General features: G+C 37.9%; 1 protein-coding gene across 9 annotated transcripts in view; it reads right to left on the reverse strand.

Moving 5' to 3' along the window:
• Positions 1-20453, reverse strand: part of FSTL5 (follistatin like 5) — a 564833-nt gene that overhangs the window by 22910 nt on the left and 521470 nt on the right. For all 9 annotated transcript variants that reach the window (XM_073341501.2, XM_073341502.1, XM_073341509.1 and 6 more), the window contains 2 exons: positions 16691-16798; positions 12155-12279 (listed from right to left, as the gene is read on the reverse strand). In XM_073341501.2, coding sequence (XP_073197602.1) covers positions 12155-12279; positions 16691-16798 — 233 coding nt within the window. The remainder of the gene's footprint in view (positions 1-12154; positions 12280-16690; positions 16799-20453) is intronic.

Here is a 20453-nt window from a genome sequence, read left to right on the forward strand (position 1 = left end):
GAAGTCAATGGCAACATTTCCATTGACTTCACTGGGGCCAGGATTTCATGCACACAACTTATTTATGGCCGGATTCTAGCTGGTGCCTGAATTGCTGTGAAAGTAGGATAGGTCACAAAGAATTTCCTTTCACCACCACCTTTGTGCCACAGCACACAGCTGATCTGAATCCCACATGTTTCTAACAGAGTACTAAGCATTAATTTTGATAGTTATACTGAAAGAGTTAGGTATTTACTATCATCTTTACTCAATTAGCAGCTATACTTCTGCAGCCCTTGCAAAAATTCTACTCCACTCACTCAAAACAAAGATTTTGGGTGGGTTTTTTTGGGTGTGTGCGTGAATTAAATCAAATATTTTTTTTCTTTATCATCAGTTTTCACTGTATAAAGGAAGCAAGTAAATTTCACGCCCGAAATAATGGTCAATTTAATAAATGTAATCAATGTAAGAGTTAGCTAGTTGAAATAGCCTTTGTCTGTATAAATCAATGACTTTTAAATAAACATAATAAAGACCACAAGGTGAATTTAGAAATGAATTGCTAACTGTACCATACAAACTAATGTCTATTAATTCTCTTTTATCTATCAATTTCATTTGCAAACAATGGTCAGACGAATCCACAGACCTAACTTGAACTTTTAGACCAGTTCATTTCTTCCATAAATACTGAATGACCTATACAAGCTAAATCTCTTCTCTTTTGTTCATTCTTTGTATTGCTTTTAAAGTACAGATCCTGGAAGGGAACAATTTAAAACTAGAGGCAGATAAAGTCTTAAGGAAACTTTCTATCTGTCTCACGTTCTTCCTGTAAAACCAAATTGCACTCTTTCCTCCTTTTTGGGCAGGGAGAAGGGACATAGGAATGGGAAAGAGGACTGAAAAGTTTTGCAAGGTTATTTTTGCAGTTTCCAGCTAATGCTCTCCTCACCATTAAGTACTTTAGAGAGTTAGAGTGAGCGTAGGCCTCCAAACTTTGCTGCTCCTGCACAAGCTGTGCTGCTACTGGCTGCTCAGAGTATCAACTGGATACTACAGTTACTGTCAATTGCAGTTGCTCCACAGATTCTCCTCCTCCTCAGAGAAGGCATCTGCTCTTGGAAGTCTTGATCCCACAGGGTTGGGGCATATTAGCTTCTTTTGGTCTAAGGTAGTGTGCTGTGATGCTGCTGAGCCTTCTATAACTGTGTCCTTAAGCACCACCTGAAATGACTTCCCCCTTAGCTTACATTACCACTGAGAAGCACTGCTCCCTATATTATAAACCCATCATTAATATTTTGTTCACTAATGTGTGTGAATTGGCATAAATTATCATTTTCCTTACCCAACTTTCAGTAGTATTTGTAAAATACTAAATTGTTGTTTATTATCTTTGAACTAGACCACATTAGCTAGTTGGATATACAACCCAAAATTTAATTGTATCTCTTTGTTGTTGTTTTGACAATGATAGACACAGAATTTACTGCTTGCATCATCTGATTTGCAAAGCAAAATTTCATGATTTCTAATCTTACAGGATTCCTGAAGCAAAGTGATATTTTTTTAATGTGCTGATTTACACTTGGTTCAAAGAATGTGCTTCCAGCTTTTCAGCTATTCCACAGCAGTGTGCGAGCCTATGCTTTGGAATGAAGTTGGAAGCCGTGTGAGTTTTTTGAATGCATTAATTCTTCCCAAAGGGCTTACTTTTAGGAACTCTTACAATGGTGTATTTCCAATCTCTTTTTATAACGGCTCAGTTTTCAGAAAGTTTGGCGTGAACCAATGAATATAATTTCAGAGTGGATATTTCTCCTAATAACATCTACACAACAGAAAGAGAAGAATGAAACATTTCAAACAGAGAATATTTAATTTTACTCAGCTCATGAGCCTTCCCTCACCAGTGGGTTGATTGTTCATTCTTTCACAGATTGAGGCAGGTAACTGTATGATGGTCAAAATGCTTGTTAAAAAGATTAAAACAGCTGAAGAGTTAGCGAGAATCCATTACAACTAGTTCATTTAATATTGCTTAGAAACATTGTACAGCAGTGTAATGATAGACTTTAATTTATTCCAATTATCTTTTGTTCACTTAGATTTATGAACTGCGGAACTGAAATAATCAGCCCTTCTGCTCCTTAGACTTCTAAGAACATCCCTTCATGGGCACTGCAAAAATAATCTTTCTGCAGCCATCCCACACACTAATTACAAATGTCTATTTTTATGATAATGAACAGATATTAAGAGACAACATAATTGCTTGTATTGATCTAACTTAGCAGGAAGGGTGGTTCATTTCATGAAATTTTCTTCAAGGTAAATATATGGGGCCAAAGACTGAAGCCCCTACTCAATTTTTACAGGCAAATCTCCAAAGGGAATAAATTGGGTGTAGGTTTGTCTGAATAAAAACTAAGTAAAACAGAATAAGGACCTTGGGATTTCTTCTACTACTACTACATTCCATCTTAACTATTTGTCTCCTTGTATGACCATGGTATCTGAGTGCCCTTGGCTGCAACAGTGGGATCTACTTTCAGGCTGTGCACTCTGAAAATGTGGATAGAAGAAACTATATTTTACATAGATGCACACGCGCACACACACACACACAGAGCATGTGCTCAGGCATGATTTAACTAAAACCAGCAATGAGCCAATATGTTACAGGTACTAACAAAGTAGAAGTTGATAACAGGCTACACATTTTTTTTCAAGATTTGCAAAATGAAAAATAAAAACAAAAATCCTCCATTGAGGACCATACACTCCTAACACCAATCCCTCATTTACTTATAGATTTGGAATCACTGGTGCCTTAGTGGGTTGTACCACAGTGTCCTTCCAGCTTGTGATCTGCCCGAGACGGAATTCTCGGGCACTGGACTCAACTAGTAGCTCTAGAGTCTCAGTAAACAGTGCAGAAGTCACTACTCGGTTCTGCTGAAGTCAATGGAATTTTTACTTGAGTAACAACTTCAAGCATGTGTCCTTCATTTTTAAGTATCAAGGGGGTGAAGGTCTTCTGCTGTCCCTTGGAGGAACTCCCACACACATGACACCACCTGTCCCAATGTAACTAGCAGGGGGACCACCCAAGCCATAAAGTGACATGAGGATTATGGGGTTAAATTCACACGATTTTCAGAGGCTCATCAGGGAGTCCCTGACCTTAGAGTAGTTGAGGAAATCTTACGCTTCCTATCTGCATTTGAGAAAATCAGGCATGGATTTGGTAACTAGAAAAAAGGACAAGGTATTCTGGAGATATTAGAGCTACCTTTAACAACAGACCTATGCTTTATTGTATGGTTTGCTTTGGTGTTTAAGGATGGTTAACTGACAAGAAAGCAATGTGGCCAGAGTCTGGTAGCTTGTTTAACATTATTTTACGAGGGGAGAAGAGTAGTTTGACCAGACCAGAGGGAGAAAGGCACACCCTGTGCTCTTAGTCATGCTGCAAGATAGAGTAGGGGAGTCACTCAGCCCTTCACCTCCCAATGCTTGTGGCCCTCCTCCTCTTCCTTCTCCTCTGCATGATTACATTCATCTTAGAGAGAAGGAAACGGGTCTGGGGGTGGTTTCAGAGACAAAGCTGGACACTTGCTCCACCCCCTCTTGGCACTCATCTGGCTAGCTTGGGGAGTGAACCAACCAGGTTTGGTCAGCTCATGAGGTCTCTCCCCAGGCCCTGGCACAATCTTTGCTGATGTCTAAATGGCTCCTACTCACTCTTCTCAGTACTTAAGTGGCCTGAAAATGGCATACCTGGGACTCCCACTATGCTGTCAGCTAAGCCATATCACCCCTCAGTTAAAGAGGAAAGTTTGGGAAGAAATTTTCTCTCAGGACAGCATGGGCCATTGCTCTGAGGATTTTCAGTTTTTGTTGTTTTGCTTTTTACTTACTCACAATACCTGGGAAGCCTTTTTGGGTGGGATGGGCTTTGAGAGTCAACACAACATTTAGCTGGTGTCCAGCATGGGATTAGTGTAGCTGTCAGTTGACCAGCTACTGGGATAAACCTGAGCACAGGACTCAAAGCATTGGCTAAATTCACTTTTTGTAGAGTGAGAGGAAGTCTCTTCAGTGTAGCATTGGTCACAGTAACTCTCCTCCACCCCCATTCCCTAACAAGAACAGGAGGAATCAGGAGGATATCTGTGGCTGGGTAGACCTTTAGGATACTAAGCGATTGAGCCTTGTTTGTGTTGTTGGTGTAGCATAAAGTCATATTTTCCTCTATTGGACCACTGTTTTGCCTGATGGAATTTGTCATACTTTTCACCCTAGCATTAATTCATATCAATAAAAAGTTATGGTCTGCTGCTTAAACCCATCTACTGTGTGTTGTGTCTGCATTCATCTGTGTATCTGGGTCAAAAACCCTGGAAATAAACTCCAGATTCCAGTTCTGGATTAGCTTTAGAAAACACATTACAATAATGTTCAGACAGCCATTAACCCAGTCCTATCTCAAATATTATTCTCAGAGAATAATCAGCAGCACCCAGATTAATTCAACTATTCAGTGAAATAGACACAAAGTTTAACTCATTTCCCCCACACCAATCAATTTTCTCAAAACTTCAAAAGTCCACATCTCTTGGGCGTGTTCTAAATGCTTAGAGCTTTGAAAACTATAGGTCAATGCTCATTTAAGTGAATGTTTTAAGTACAGTACACAGTGGACAAGTCTTGCATAATTCATTTCTGTTAATTCTGGTAAGGAGCAAGGAATACCTTTTAAATGACAAATGGATAAAAACAACTAATTTTATATGACAGATTTTTTTAAAGAGTAACACTTAGAAGCAGTGTATTTTTCTTTTTTAAATGTAAAATTAAAACCAGTTAACAGCTAGGGTTGACCACACATCATTCTGTCTGTGTTAGTCTCATTCAAATTAAAATATAAAACTCATCTGTATTTACACAAAGTTTTAAATAAGTATGTAATTGTGTTAAAGGTAAAAATGAGACAGAACCAATAGTCCACCATTGCTTTACATTCATCACTTTCATTTATGTACATGTACATACAAACATATAGACACTATCTCTCTCATACAAACCTCCTTAGCCTCTATATTTCACAAATAAAAACTCATTAGAAAGTTTAAATGATATCACCTACATCACGCTCTAATTTACACAAGATGTATGGCATCTTTTGAGAGCTACAGTCTTTTTACAGGTTTCAGAGTAACAGCCGTGTTAGTTTGTATTCGCAAAAAGAAAAGGAGTACTTGTGGCACCTTAGAGACTAACCAATTTATTTAAGCATGAGCTTTCATGAGCTACAGCTCACTTCATCGGATGCATACCGTGGAAACTGCAGCAGACTTTATATACACACAGAGAATATGAAACAATACCTCCTCCCACCCCACTGTCCTGCTGGTAATAGCTTATCTAAAGTGATCATCAGGTTGGGCCATTTCCAGCACAAATCCAGGTTTTCTCATCCTCCACCCCCCCACACAAATTCACTCTCCTGCTGGTGATAGCCCATCCAAAGTGACAACTCTTTACACAGTGTGCATGATAATAAAGTTGGGCCATTTCCTGCACAAATCCAGGTTCTCTCACCCCCTCACCCTCCTCCCAAAAACCACACACACAAACTCACTCTCCTGCTGGTAATAGCTCATCCAAACTGACCACTCTCCAAGTTTAAATCCAAGTTAAACCAGAACATCGGAGGGGGGGGGTAGGAAAAAACAAGGGGAAATAGGCTACCTTGCATAATGACTTAGCCACTCCCAGTCTCTATTTAAGCCTAAATTAATAGTATCCAATTTTCAAATGAATTCCAATTCAGCAGTTTCTCGCTGGAGTCTGGATTTGAAGTTTTTTTGTTTTAAGATAGCGACCTTCATGTCTGTGATTGCGTGACCAGAGAGATTGAAGTGTTCTCCGAGTGGTTTATGAATGTTATAATTCTTGACATCTGATTTGTGTCCATTTATTCTTTTACGTAGAGACTGTCCAGTTTGACCGATGTAAATGGCAGAGGGGCATTGCTGGCACATGATGGCATATATCACATTGGTGGATGTGCAGGTGAACGAGCCTCTGATAGTGTGGCTGATGTTATTAGGCCCTGTGATGGTGTCCCCTGAATAGATATGTGGGCACAGTTGCAACGGGCTTTGTTGCAAGGATAAGTTCCTGGGTTAGTGGTTCTGTTGTGTGGTGTGTGGTTGTTGGTGAGTATTTGCTTCAGGTTGCGGGGCTGTCTGTAGGCAAGGACTGGCCTGTCTCCCAAGATTTGTGAGAGTGTTGGGTCATCCTTTAGGAGAGGTTGTAGATCCTTAATAATGCGTTGGAGGGGTTTTAGTTGGGGGCTGAAGGTGACGGCTAGTGGCGTTCTGTTATTTTCTTTGTTAGGCCTGTCCTGTAGTAGGTAACTTCTGGGAACTCTTCTGGCTCTATCAATCTGTTTCTTTACTTCCGCAGGTGGGTATTGTAGTTGTAAGAAAGCTTGACAGAGATCTTGTAGGTGTTTGTCTCTGTCTGAGGGGTTGGAGCAAATGCGGTTGTATCGCAGAGCTTGGCTGTAGACGATGGATCGTGTGGTGTGGTCAGGGTGAAAGCTGGAGGCATTCAGGTAGGAATAGCAGTCAGTAGGTTTCCGGTATAGGGTGGTGTTTATGTGACCATTGTTTATTAGCACTGTAGTGTCCAGGAAGTGGATCTCTTGTGTGGACTGGACCAGGCTGAGGTTGGTGGTGGGATGGAAATTGTTGAAATCATGGTGGAATTCCTCAAGGGCTTCTTTTCCATGGGTCCAGATGATGAAGATGTCATCAATATAGCGCAAGTAGAGTAGGGGCTTTAGGGGTAAGAAAACCTGGATTTGTGATGGAAATGGCCCAACCTGATGATCACTTTAGATAAGCTATTACCAGCAGGACAGTGGAGTGGGAGGAGGTATTGTTTCATATTCTCTGTGTGTATATAAAGTCTGCTGCAGTTTCCACGGTATGCATCCGATGAAGTGAGCTGTAGCTCACAAAAGCTCATGCTCAAATAAATTGGTTAGTCTCTACGTTGCCACAAGTACTCCTTTTCTTTTTGAGTCTTTTTACAAGACAACGTCAGATGGCTCAGAAATGCCTCTTTTAAAAAACAAAACAAAAAACCTCAGACTTGAGTTGCCACAAGATAAACTCAGATTTGTCCTGGACACCAATTTGGTAAAACATGCACATTCTGTAATCTGCCTCATCATTCAAAGAATTAGTTTACAAGTGACAAATGTGCGTACCTCCAGAAGGTTTTCATTATGATGGAAAACTCTGCTCTTGCATGGTCAGTGGGGACTGAATTCTAACAAAGCAAAGAGGAGCTCCTGAACAGTTAAGTTAACCATATCAACTCACTCAGCCAGTGGGGTTATTTCCTTTGTAGCTGTCTCTTGCTATTCAAGTTCATGACATGTTCTCCTGGTTGGTTTATACACAAAAGGATAATAAGCAGGAAATCTGATGTTTGTTGCTTAACGTCCTTAACACGCATGTGCTGTTATTGAGTATTTTCATAGCTCACTGATGACAGGTTAGATTTAGACAGTTTTTCCATACCACTACTAATTTGATGGATTTCTCTTTTGCAGTTAATTTAAAACCTTCCCTGACACACTGCACATATAGTTCATTTTTATTTAAACAAAACTTCAAAGTGTTTGAAAGTCAGGCACAGTGGAAGGTGAATTTTTTAAATAATGAACAAATTTAAATAGATTTATTCCAGAAAAGTAAAAGAAAAATATATACGTGATCTCTGTCTGCATCATTGTTTGTTTGTTTGTTTTTTTTTTTAAATACAAGATGCATTCAGAGTTGGTACAATTTTAACAATCAAACTCCAGCTCTTTTTAGTGTCAAATTCCTTGGGAGCTAAAAGCTCCACATGCATAACCAAGGTCAGGATTTGTTTTATTGGAATGAATATTGGGAAAATTTGCTGAAGTATTTGAACTATTGGTAATCAAGATTTTTTTTGGTGAAAATAATATCAAGAGAGAGGAAAAGGCAAATAATTACCTCTTTGATTACTAAATAGGAAGAAGTCATTTTCTACTCAGGATCAAATGCATTTAATGATACTCTAGAAAGTATACTGTCAAACTATTTGCAAAAAACAATTTTTGATTTTAAACACTCAATTAAAAATTAAGGGCACTATTTGCACTTTTAGAAATTTGAAAATGGCACATCCTTAAAGGAGTTTTTTCTAAGCATGAGGAGGGTTGTCTTTTTGGAAATATATTTTAGGGCATTTCCAATGCAGCACAAACCAATCAAACTCTGGTGAATTAATTTCATTGGTTATATACATAAATCAATTATGTCAGCATAGGAAAAATATAAGTCCTTTTGAAACAGTAGCCATTTTATTTGTAAGAAAATGAAAAGAAAGTGCAAAAGAAATTAGAAGTTAGAGAAATCAGAAGCATCAAAAAATAAAATAAAATTCACTAATCCTAAAAGTTGTGTTTCTTTCTATTTTATGTTGTCACTCCTTATCCCATTTCATTCTTTCAGTATTTCACTCCATTTATGTCTTTCTTTTCTAAGTATTTTTAATTTAAAATTTAATGTGTACAATTCAATTTTTAGTTTTCTTTCTCTTCTTCTTCCCTTTCATTCTGTTGGGTGTATTGCAAAGCCTGCTGAAGCCAAAAGAAAGATTCTCACTGACTTCAATCGGCTTTGGATCAGGCCCTTTGTCTTTTCCCATTCCCATGTCACTGTTGTCTCTTGAGTAGGAGTATGGAGGTTAAATTACCTCTGTATTTAGCACCACTGAAGCTACTGCTGGAATACTATGTCTAGTTCTGGTGTCCACAGTTCAAAAAGGATGTTGAAAAATGGTCAGAGGTTCAGAGAAGAGGCACAGAAATGATTATAGTATTACACTCAAGAAACTCAGTCTACTTAGCTGAGCAAAGAGAAGGTTAAGGGATGACTCCATCACATTTTAAAAGTACCTACATGGAGAACATTTTATGGTGGGCTCTTCAGCATAGGAGACAAAGGTATAACAAGATCCAATGGCTGGAAGTTGAAACTAAACAAATTCAATCTGGAAATAAGAAGCAATTCCTTTAACAGTAAGAGTAATTAACCTTTGGAACAACTTCCAAAGGTTGTGGTGGACTCATCATCAGTGGTCATTTTAAAATCAAGATTGGTTGTTTTTCTAAAAGATATCTTCTACCTCAAAGAGGAATTAGTTCAGGGAAGTTCTATGTCCTGTGTTACACAGTAGATCAGACTAGATGATCATAGTAGGCCCTTCTGTTCTTATATGTCCATTTCCATATTTCTGTTTCCTGTTCTGACTGTAGGGAAATTAATGTACCGAATTGAAATGTTACCTCTGTTCCATTGTACCTTTCCACTGTAAAAATCTGCACAAGGAATATTTTATAGTTATATTAAATTTTGGCCCAGATAAAGTTGGTAGCATCTCTTTAAATAAATTTGTCTGCCTAAATGGTGTAGGATCTTTTTGACTTTCATGAAACAAAATAAATATATTTAATATTAATAAGGTTCATTACTAAGATGGCACAATATGTGCCTATCTGAAAAAATGTTACAACATATACCTATATTTAATTTAGAAAGTTGACTCAGTCTTTATTCTGGCAAAGCTTTTTACTGGTAGCCATGCTGTGGGATGTAAAAGAACACCACATTTTATTGTTATGCTTAAGCTATACTGCTTAAACTGAACACAATTAGCAACATGTAGAAGTGCCCAACAGGATCCATTAGTTGAAATATTGCTCAGGAAGACAATTAAATCAATCAGTCCAGCACTTCAGGGTAGATCAATGCCAGCTCTTTCCTTTAAATGTTGCTCTACATTGTGGATTAAGGGTTTGTGGGCACCTGTCCAGGTAAGAACCACCACCACTGCATGCCATTAATGACAGAATTCAATAGAAACCGAGTCTCCCCAGGGCATTAATACAGAAATAAAAAATTATGTTCCATTAATACTAGGAGAAGTGCTTCCTTACTTGATTACTACTTTATATAAATAGTGGCCATTGGCTTTAAAGTACTACTACTCCAAAATGTAGCAGACATGGTTTAATGATTTTCTAAGCATGAAGATAAGGACTGTTTGTGCACTTATTCAGGGATAGTGTATACTCATGTTTAAATCGATTTAATTAAAGAATTATGTGCACAGTTATGGTACTTGGAATCATAATTTATTATTCAAATGTGTTAATTTACATTTACTATATGTTTTCATTTACATATGACAGGGTGATAATTCACTTGTTATCTAGGAATTACGTGGAAAATTAGACATTTTGCCTTTTAATGTGACAGCATCTTCAGGAGAACTGCAAAGATGTTTTCTAATACAAAGGACCAGATTCAAAGGTATAGGGAATATTTTTACTTTTATGAATTCCAACAGCTCAGTCTCTATCCTACTAATTTGAATTCAGAAACTGACAAATATTTTTATTGATAAATTTCTGAATTTCATATTTAAAAGAAAGCCAATGCCAAACTTCTAAATATATATTTTAAAAAGGGAGGATATAGCTCAGTGGTTTGAGCATTGGCCTGCTAAACGCAGGGTTGTGAGTTCAATCCTTGAGGGAGCCATTTGGGATCTGGGGCAAAAATTGGGGATTGGTCCTGCTTTGAGCAGGGGGTTGGACTAGATGACCTCCTGAGGTCCCTTCCAACCCTGATATTCTATGATTCTATGATATTATTTGAAATTGTAGCTGAATCTCCCTTAGGGTGAATGATGCTTGTTCATTTATAGTGAAGATATTCCTAATTAAAGCAGTTTTGTACAAGTATCCAAAACCTTTGAAACTCAGAGTACTAAACAAACAGCTCAATTATTTGCAACACTGGTTTGAAGTAAAATCAGGACTAGGTTAATCCGGGGCTGACCTTACATTCCTTGAGCACACAAAGCTCCCAGTGAGAATTAATGCAAGTTTTGGAAGTGTGGAAGGAATATGTGACTTCTGCATCTTCTGTGGACTGAAGCACTAGTAACTGCTATAGGCAAATTTTGGGGGAAAAAGCAATTTAATATACCTGCTAACATACTCAGAGAAAAAATTAGTATAATTAAAATTGACATACATTTACATATATCATTGGTTACAGCACTTGGTGATGGTGTGGGGACAACACCATCACCAAGCCCTTCTCCCTTGAAGTGGGTGGGAGGGAGAAATTGGAGTGTGGGTAGAAACATGAGATTTCTTTTCTCGTTTCTTTCTCATTTAAAATATTTCCCTCCTTCCCTCACCTCTTCACAATTTCTCTTTCCTCTCTGACTAACCCATGTCTCCATAAAATCCAACTGGCCACTTTCTCCCATACCTGGTATATTCATATTACAGGCAGAGTTTATATAGTCTGTAGGACAAATAAGCATAGTTTGTGAAATTTATAGGCTCCAGTGGTTCAACTAGTGGATTGTTACACTTCTTGAGAGAAACAGCTAGAGTTCATGAAATTTACCACCTCTTCCAGCAGAGATTGTAATGAGCTCCCACTAACACCTCTAAGAGGTGTATTTTTGTCATGAAGAAACAACGGGAAACTCACTATACAAGAATTAATGTACATTAATTTGTGAGGGCACAATCAAGAAAGCAATTGGTGACATCTAATGTAGTCTATGTCAGAAAAGGTGCTCTATGGTTATCAAGACACCCAGGGCTCAATTCTGCATTGTCAATGGGACTTTCAAGTGTGTGCGCAGTGCATAGCAATACTAACAAACTGGTATCTGTGACCTTCATTCAAGGAAGCATCCAGACTCCACAAATAAATCAAATAACCAGAGAACACTCAATCCCAACATTATTCCATGTGTGGAGCCCTTACTGACATCAGTGGAAGTTTTCAATATATGACAAGATCAGAAAGAGATATGCTGGTACAAGGACAAAGTCTGACATACTTAGTCTATACTCAGCAAAACTCCCACTGAAGTAGGCCCATAGAGAATAACTTTATAACACAGTAATAAATGTTATCATTACTGGGGGTTTTTCAAACAATACAGTGCTTTCTTTACATGAGATGTCATGGCTCATTTGAAAGTTAATTATAAAATATTATGACTCATATGGACTTACCTAATATGGGTGATGATTAAGGTTGTAGTTGGAATGAAAAAGTCATCCACTCTATCAAACTGTTTTCCCACGGGCTGAGTATGGATTGTGTGGTGAGCAATACTCCCACTGGCCTGTGTTATTACCTAGAGTAATAATAACAGTGTTACATGCTTTAAAAATATGCCAACAATTAGTTGGAATTAATGGGGTTTGATTCAAAATAATAAGCAGGTTTAAAGATACCCTCTCTGCCTCAACTCCACCATTGTCAGCACAGGAATGCTATTATATGCAAGTCAAATTTAATAAATGGTAATAGTCCATCATCAGTTGCCTTTTTATTCCACTCCTGTTTGCATTAATCTTTGGCTATGCTGATAAAGAGCAGTTCAAAGGACAATGGAGTAAAACTAACTGGTATGACAGATTTTGGAGAAACATTGTGTCCAGGCTTTAACCCTGTTGTAATGATTGGGCTTACACATTTATCCTAATTGTAAGCTCAATTGTAAAAGTGCATAAAAATTATAAAACGTTACTGTAACCAACAATAACGAATGTTGATGGGAAAAGGTGCAAAGTAAGACACAAAGACTGAATTAATACAAACAAAAAAGTCCGACTAATATAATTCAAGGACTGTATTAAAATTATGACTGGTAAACAAGATAAATTAAGGATCAGAAATTAATGAACTAAAATTGATGTGCTGGAAATTGGGCCTAATTGGTGGACAAAATGATGAAGGCTACTCCACCCATCACTTTCTTTTAGGGTACTTAAAGAGATTTTGGAAAATAACTGGCTACTTCACCATCATGGCTGCTACCCCTACCATGTCCTGGGACCTGGACCATCTTCATCCTAATCCTGGAGAGATAGCCTGATCAGACCAGGCCAGAGAGGGACCCAGATGACACCACCACCTCCACCAGTTCTGGAATGTGAGATTTTGTCTTTCTTACTCACACTCCCTATGTGTTCTTTTCCTTGCTAACCTTATTTCCTGTCTGTGACCAAAAAGAGGCAGCTGAAAGCAATGCCCTACAGCCTGATTCTGGTACAAATTTGCCAGGTCTCAGAGTGGTTAATAAGACAGTATGCTGTAAGGTTCCAGCAGTAAGGTTCCAAGTGAAAGTCAATATCAAAGACAAACTGAATTTTCTATCTTTGCTATTCTTTTCTATTCCCTTTTTGTGTGTTTGCCTTGTTTTATTTCTTTAGGAAACAGGATTAGTCTTTAACAGCAGCAGCCTCTAAAGCTCCAGACCATCTCAACTCATTTCTTCTCTTTTTCTCAAGAGGACAGTTACAACCATCTTTAATACCATCTAAGAGACTGTCAAACAAGATGTTTTCCACCTTTCTCAAACTCTGTCCAGCTAAAGGAAAGGAACAAGGACTGTTGTTAAAATAAAAGCCTCACTTAATACTTTGCATCTCAAATGCTTTAACTGTTTTTCCTTTTTTCTGTGTCATTAATAAAAGGTTAACAAGATGTTGAAAATTGTATTTGCCATGGTACTAAGCAGGCTAAGGTGTTTGTGTACTAAACCTTCTTTAACACTGTTTAATGTTGCACAGGGTTGTGTAACACCTTTTACTTTTTGGGCCATGTCACAGGGTAGGGTTCCCTCACTGTCCTTACTGCCAATAGTCTTCATGAACATAGAACTCATGGCAAGTTCAACACCTAGTGCTTTATTTACAGTGTGAATATAAGAACAAGTACCCCACTGCTTGAGGTTCTTATATTCTCCCAAGGCAGGGTGTGAGAGAGGAACAAGATCACACCTCTCTGAGATCCTAGGCTTCTTTCTTTCTTCCAGCCTTCCCCTCTTCCTGTCTCTCTCTTAGCTGTCCTCAGCTGATGAGCTGAGGAACCTTGTTAACTGGTTAATCATTCAGTCCGTAACTAATTATTTCCCTAATTTGCCCCATGTGGGGATGCTTAGCAAATGCCCAGCCTGGTGAGTCAGCCTAAGGCTACACTCACTCTGTCACAGGCCCATATATTCCATCTAAATTAGTACAACCACCCTCATGCTTACTTTTTATTCTAGTACAGTTTTCTTAGGCCAAGGTACCAAGATTTTTTTTTTTAAATGAGTGCCTGAAATCAGGCTGCTGAATCCACAATGGGGCATCTAAATTAAAGGGCCAGATTTTCAAAGGGCTTGTCTACACTGGCAAGTTTTGTAGCCAAAAACACCCAGTTTGGGTGACAAAAAACTTCCACCCCTATGAGAGACTTGTCTTTTTCCCTCCCTTTATTGTCAACAAAGAGCCAGTCTAGACACTGCTGACTGTTTTGTCAACAGAACTAGCTTCCGCCAGTATCCCACAATGCCTGCCCTAATTGTGTACCCAGTAGTTCACACTGAAAACCACCCCACTTGCTTAGGTGCCTACACATGAATTTAGAAGCCTCAGTTTAGGCACTCATTTAAAAAAAAAATAAAAAAAACCTTGGCCTTTATCTTTATACAGCAAAAAAGAGGATGTATGGGGGAAGATTCTGTAAAGCAGTAAGAAAGGAAAAGGTAAAATAAAATAGCCAGATACCCTGAAATTATAGTAAAAAAATGTCAGGTAGAGCAGGAGATTACCATATTGTCATGATGTTGTTTTAAACAGAAGTAGAAAATGATATGAAAAAAATAAAAAAATTAAGTACAACTGTTGAAATGTATTTTTTAAATTGCTCTCCAGTGACTGAACTTAGATTTGCATATGCTCACAAACATTGTAAAAGTGAAGCTATTTATTCTTTTATTTTGAAAAAAAGTTCACATTATGGGTTTTTGTTAGCTTGCCCACGTCTCTATAAAGCCCGCATAATTTTACTGAAACACAGTTTAATAATGCTACATCTAGGCAGCAAATCAACATGCTTAAAATCTGCTGAAAGCTCCAACCAGACATTCAGTCACAGACAGTAGCAACACATACAATCTACATTCAAAAGATATGCAGCTATAAAACATGCTATTCTTGTAACCTGTGTCGCACTGCCATTATCAATTCAGTGGAATCACCCCTTTAGAAATGAATACGATGAAAACAACCAACTTTAGTAAACAAATTCACCGGTTATCTGAATTATTTTCAGGTAGTTCACTTTATCACCATTGTTGAGATTATTAATATTATGTTTAAAGGAAGACAAACAAAAATGTTGTTATTAAGCAGATTGTCAGGTTTCCATATAATTTAATAATTTTGGAACTAGATGCTTTTAAATCACTTTTTATTTGACGAATGAAAAGGTATTCCCAGTGAAAAATTAATCTGGGTATACAATGAAAACTATCTTCCCCAACACCATTTTGTTTAAGTGTCTTAGTTTCTATATTAAAAAAAACCCCACACATGAACCAAATATTTTATCTCTATTTTTCTTCTCTTAACTAGTGTCTTCCATTCTTTTTGCTCAATTTTGAGAGATGCTGAGTTCTTCTTGGGAGGTGACGAGCCTTCTAGACTTCCAGTGATGTCAGTGACTGCTCAAGATCCTCAGCACCTGCCATGATCAAACTATATATTTGCTATTTTGTCGTGCACACAAGTATCCTCCCAGGATATGCGGATCCCATCAAGGCCCTGATTGGGGAAAGCATCCTTATTCAAGACATTAAATGTTTGCTTAAATGCTATCCTGAATAGGGATGGACATATACAAGGGCTTGCATGCTTAGCTGAACGAGGTCCCAAACTTATGACATAAAAATTTTGAACCCAGGTCTCTAGATGGTAAAATGCCAGGATATGAATCTGCCACTGACCTGTTGTTAGTGTTGCTAGTGCCCCACTGCTTAAGGTTCTTATATTCTCCCAAGGCACGATGTGAGAGAGGAACGAGATCGTACCTGTCTGAGATCCTAGGCTTCTGGTACTGCTATTTCTGGAGCTCATATGTATTCTGCATCAGCAGAGAGTGTAGTTTGTTGATTCAGACCTCAATGTTTTTCAAAGAAAGACCAAAGGCTCGGTTCGGTGGTGAAGGCTTGGCAAGGTTTATTGTCAGCAAAGCACTGTGCTAGTGCCCTGTCCAATGGGTCACAGGGACACTAAGACATGTATGTCCATGACAAGGTACTGGCTCAATCAACAGCATTATCCCCTAGGCCAATACGAAGACAGCCCTCCTTCCACTCTCTTTTTATACATTGATACAAATAAGTTACATATTAAATTCCATATGTTGTTACCACCTTTGTACTTTGTAGTTCAAACAAAACATCCTCATCCATTATCCTGTCATCCCATCCTTATCTTTACAGGAGGTCTGTGGTTTCCTGTACCACCATCTTAGGAATTTGTTTACATACTGTTGAACACTCTGTGTGTTCCTATGCCATTCTCTCAGGTCAGGGACATGCTTACTAGTTAGCTGATACCGAGTGTCACTATTCTGACAAGGCCTGCTTTGATTCATAACCTTTCTTTAGTTCATATTTTAAGCTGAGGGCTCCAGCAAGGCCTGCACTACCCACTGACATTTGTTAAGCTTGAGTATTAGCATCACTACAAAGATTCACAAAGTATACTGACCTGCAATGTCGGTGAATTCTTCTCCATGTTTCCCCAGCTGAGCACCCATACCTGATCATGTGATTTGTCATAGTGTAGTTTCACTGGAACAGGGTCTGTGCTTACTGCCTATAGTATAAAAAAAAGTAGAAATAATCACTCTTTTTGATTTCGGAAGAGAAAAATAAAATAGAATAATACAAGAAATGATGACTGAATGAGATCTTCGAGATGCCATAAGACCACATATAAAATTCAGGCTGCCAATTGTTGAAGCAGGTCTCTGATTAATTTGAAGCTACTGTACTTCTGCTTAAATAGTAATCTTCATTATTTGCATAACACGACAGATATATGTTCACTCAGCATCTGACTGTATACTATACTGGAGCTACAAAGAAGCTCAAGACAAAAGTGGTAAGTCAGCCAAAAGTTTATTTAACCTCCTTACCACATTGTATATTACATTTAATGAATATGGGTAAGACTTTTTACTGGACATTGACTGAAAAGGGAAGGGCATTTTGATAATGTATTTCGCTAAATGTTTTGCATTTCTCTTGAGTTGTAGATCAAAGTTTGAAAATTCTCCCTAAAAATTTCAGAGCTTAAAACAGCAAGCACATTTGTACAACATATTTCTTTCCCAGCTGGATTACTTAAATGACAAGGCCACCATCAATAAGGAAACAGTTTGTATAGTATTGTGTATAGATTAGTACTTTTATTAGTCAGTCAACATTTGTTAATGGTTGGTATTTAATTTACTAAACTTGAAAGAAATGACTGCTATGAAAATGTTCTTATTCTACCTAATTAGGTTCTTCTGCTACAGATCAATACTACTTTTGTTTTTAAATTCATTGCAGTTCATATTTTGATATTTTTGTATTTTTACAAAATACGTTCAGTACAACATCTCACCAACCCTTAACAGTATTTACAATAGAGGCAGAATTGTTAAAAGTAGGTAACACCTGCCTTCTCTTATTCAGAGTGAAAATCTTATTGCACTATATAAAATGTTCTCAATTGGATGGGACACTACTGGTTCTGGGGTATTTGCGGGAAACTATGTGGGTGGGTGAAAGATGTTCTGGTTTGGATTCTAGCTACATTTTTGGCAGCTCTGACTTTTCAATTTGATTAAAACTACTATGTGACATCATATGCAATAAGACCCCAGAAGAGGCCTGGAGCGCATCTTCAAAAAGAGAAGATAAGAGAGCTAGCTTCAAAAGCAAACAAACAATCTATATTTTATACTTTTGAGATCATATAGGATACATCTACACAGCAATCAAAGATGTGATTGCAATTCAGGAAGGCATACCTGCATTAGCTTTAATCTAGATAGTGTGGTTGAAAGTAGCAGTGAAGATACAGCATCTTGAACCTTGGACCAGGCTACGGTTTCAGGTGCAACTGTACAGTTTGTGTTAAGGCCTGTATTGCCATGCCTTCACTGCTATTTTTAGCCATAGTAGCTAGATTAAAGCTAGTGTGGATATGCCTACCCAAGCTACATTCACATTTTTGACTGCAGTGTAGACACACCCGTAGTGTGAGATCTTCATTATGATATTACAACAGAAACCTCACTAATTGGAAAAAAATATGTCAGGATGCAATGTCATTTCAAGGCTGTGGAACATATAGAAAAGTGTATTGGGCTGACTCAAAGAAAATGTATTCATGGGAATAGAGAAAAAGTAGACTTTTTCCTCCCAGTAATTGTAATAATTCACTAATGGCTGGATTCAGAGACTTAGATCCTGCCACTTCAGGTGCCTGAATACCAGAATCAGGCCACAGTGGAATTCACAAAACCTCTGCTCAGCTGCCCCCAAGTCCTACAGGGGTACAGCATCACCATGGCTGAGTTTCTTTGTGAATCTAGCCCCAAATAAATCAATCTGGAGTAATTCTGTTGGTATCAACAGTTATACCAGTGTGAGATCAGAATTTTGGATCCAGTAACATTCCCTGCTCTTTGAAGCTTTGTGATCAAGTCCTAGTAGGTCACAGAGTTCAACAGGTTAATTCAGTATAACTAATTTGAGTTCCGTGCCTCTTCAGCCCAACCAATTATTTTAGATATTTGCATGCTCTTCTTTCCTTTCTTGGAAATGGCTTGTTAACAAAATCACACAGCTGAGAACATATCTGAAGACTTTATAAGTGGAGGACAACAAAGCATTTGATTAAGTGACACATTGTATTATAAGTGAAGTAAAACAACTGTAGGGCTAATTTTTCTATTTTGGTCATTACAGTAGAAAAAATAACATGTGGCACTCTGTTTTTTGGTCTTGCCATTATGGAACTCTAAAGCACAGCTTGTTTATCAGTTTGTCAAGGAGAGTACCAGCTGGCTAATTAAGTGAACCTAATTTAAACTAATGATGTCAAGCCTCAAGATAATGCTCTAATGGCTGGATGAGACTGCAGATGATACTTAACTGTACTCCTGAGGGCTCAGAACAAGCCTCTTCTGCATCTAAGCAGAACCTGGTTTTCCTTTTGAAGACACAAAATTAAGCCAGTTGTTTACTAGCTCTTTTTAAGCAGCAAAATAACTCCTGTAAAAAGTCATTCACACTTTATAAAACTTTTATAGTACTGTTGAGTTAAGCTACTTACTGTCTAAAACAATAGCTAGACTGCTGTACTATTTAATTTGCCTCAAATTTCCATTTAGCTACTTCAAAGGAAATGTATGAATGACAAATATTTATGATTACACGTGAATGATTCCATTTCTTCCTTCTTGGTAGTGCCCCAAATTCCCAATCCCAATCCCAATCCCCATTGTGCCAGACACAGCACAAACACAGAAGACAATCACTGCCCTAAAGATTTGCTTAAGGTCCATATCCTGCAGATACTTAATTTTATGCATGTGAATATCCAACTAAAGTCAAAGAGTTCATTTGTGCTTAAAGTTAAGCATGTGCTTGTTTGCAACAACCATTTGTAACTCAGAACATTCAATATAGGATCGGTCATCTCATCTTCACTATTTTATATATTTCCCTAAAAACCATCATCTTAGAACCAAATTGTCACAGGTGTACCTCTACATTTTTTCCTTTACTGTCGATTTTTATCAAAGAAATTAATAAAACTAGCTAGAACAAGTTCCGTCCAAACAAAATCACCACAGAAATGAAAAAGGACAATAAACGAATGAAGCAAAATAAGAGATAAAATTTAGATAGGAAAAACTAGAACTCTGCAGCATAAAAGTTTGCACAAAACATGAAAAATTGATTTTAGTGACTTAGAGTTTCTTCACTTTAGAAACTTGATAGATTTTTTTTCATTATTGAATCCATGCCTCTGTTTTTCCCACTTTTGATCCTGATGAGAACACTTTTTTTTGCATGTCTGAAAACTCAATTTTGCAAAGCAGATATAAGAATGGACATACTGTGGTAGACCAAGGGTTCATCTAGCCCAGTACCCTGTCTTCCGACAGTGGCCAATGCCAGGTGCCCCAGAGGGAATTAACAGAATAGGTAATCATCAAGTGATCCATCCCCTCTCACCCATTCCCAGCTTCTGGCAAACAGAGACTAGGGACACTATCTCTGTCCATCCTGGCTAGTAGCCATTGATGGACCTATCCTCCAAGAACTTATCTAGTTCTTTTTTTAACCCTGTTATAGTTTTGGCCTTCACAACATCCTCTGGCAAGGAGTTCCAGAGGTTGTGCGAAAAAAATACTTCTTTTTGTTTGTTTTAAACCTGCTACCTATTAATTTCATTTGGTGACCCCCTA

This window comes from Lepidochelys kempii, chromosome 4 (assembly GCF_965140285.1).
Source record: "Lepidochelys kempii isolate rLepKem1 chromosome 4, rLepKem1.hap1, whole genome shotgun sequence".
Classification (NCBI taxonomy): domain Eukaryota; kingdom Metazoa; phylum Chordata; order Testudines; family Cheloniidae; genus Lepidochelys; species Lepidochelys kempii.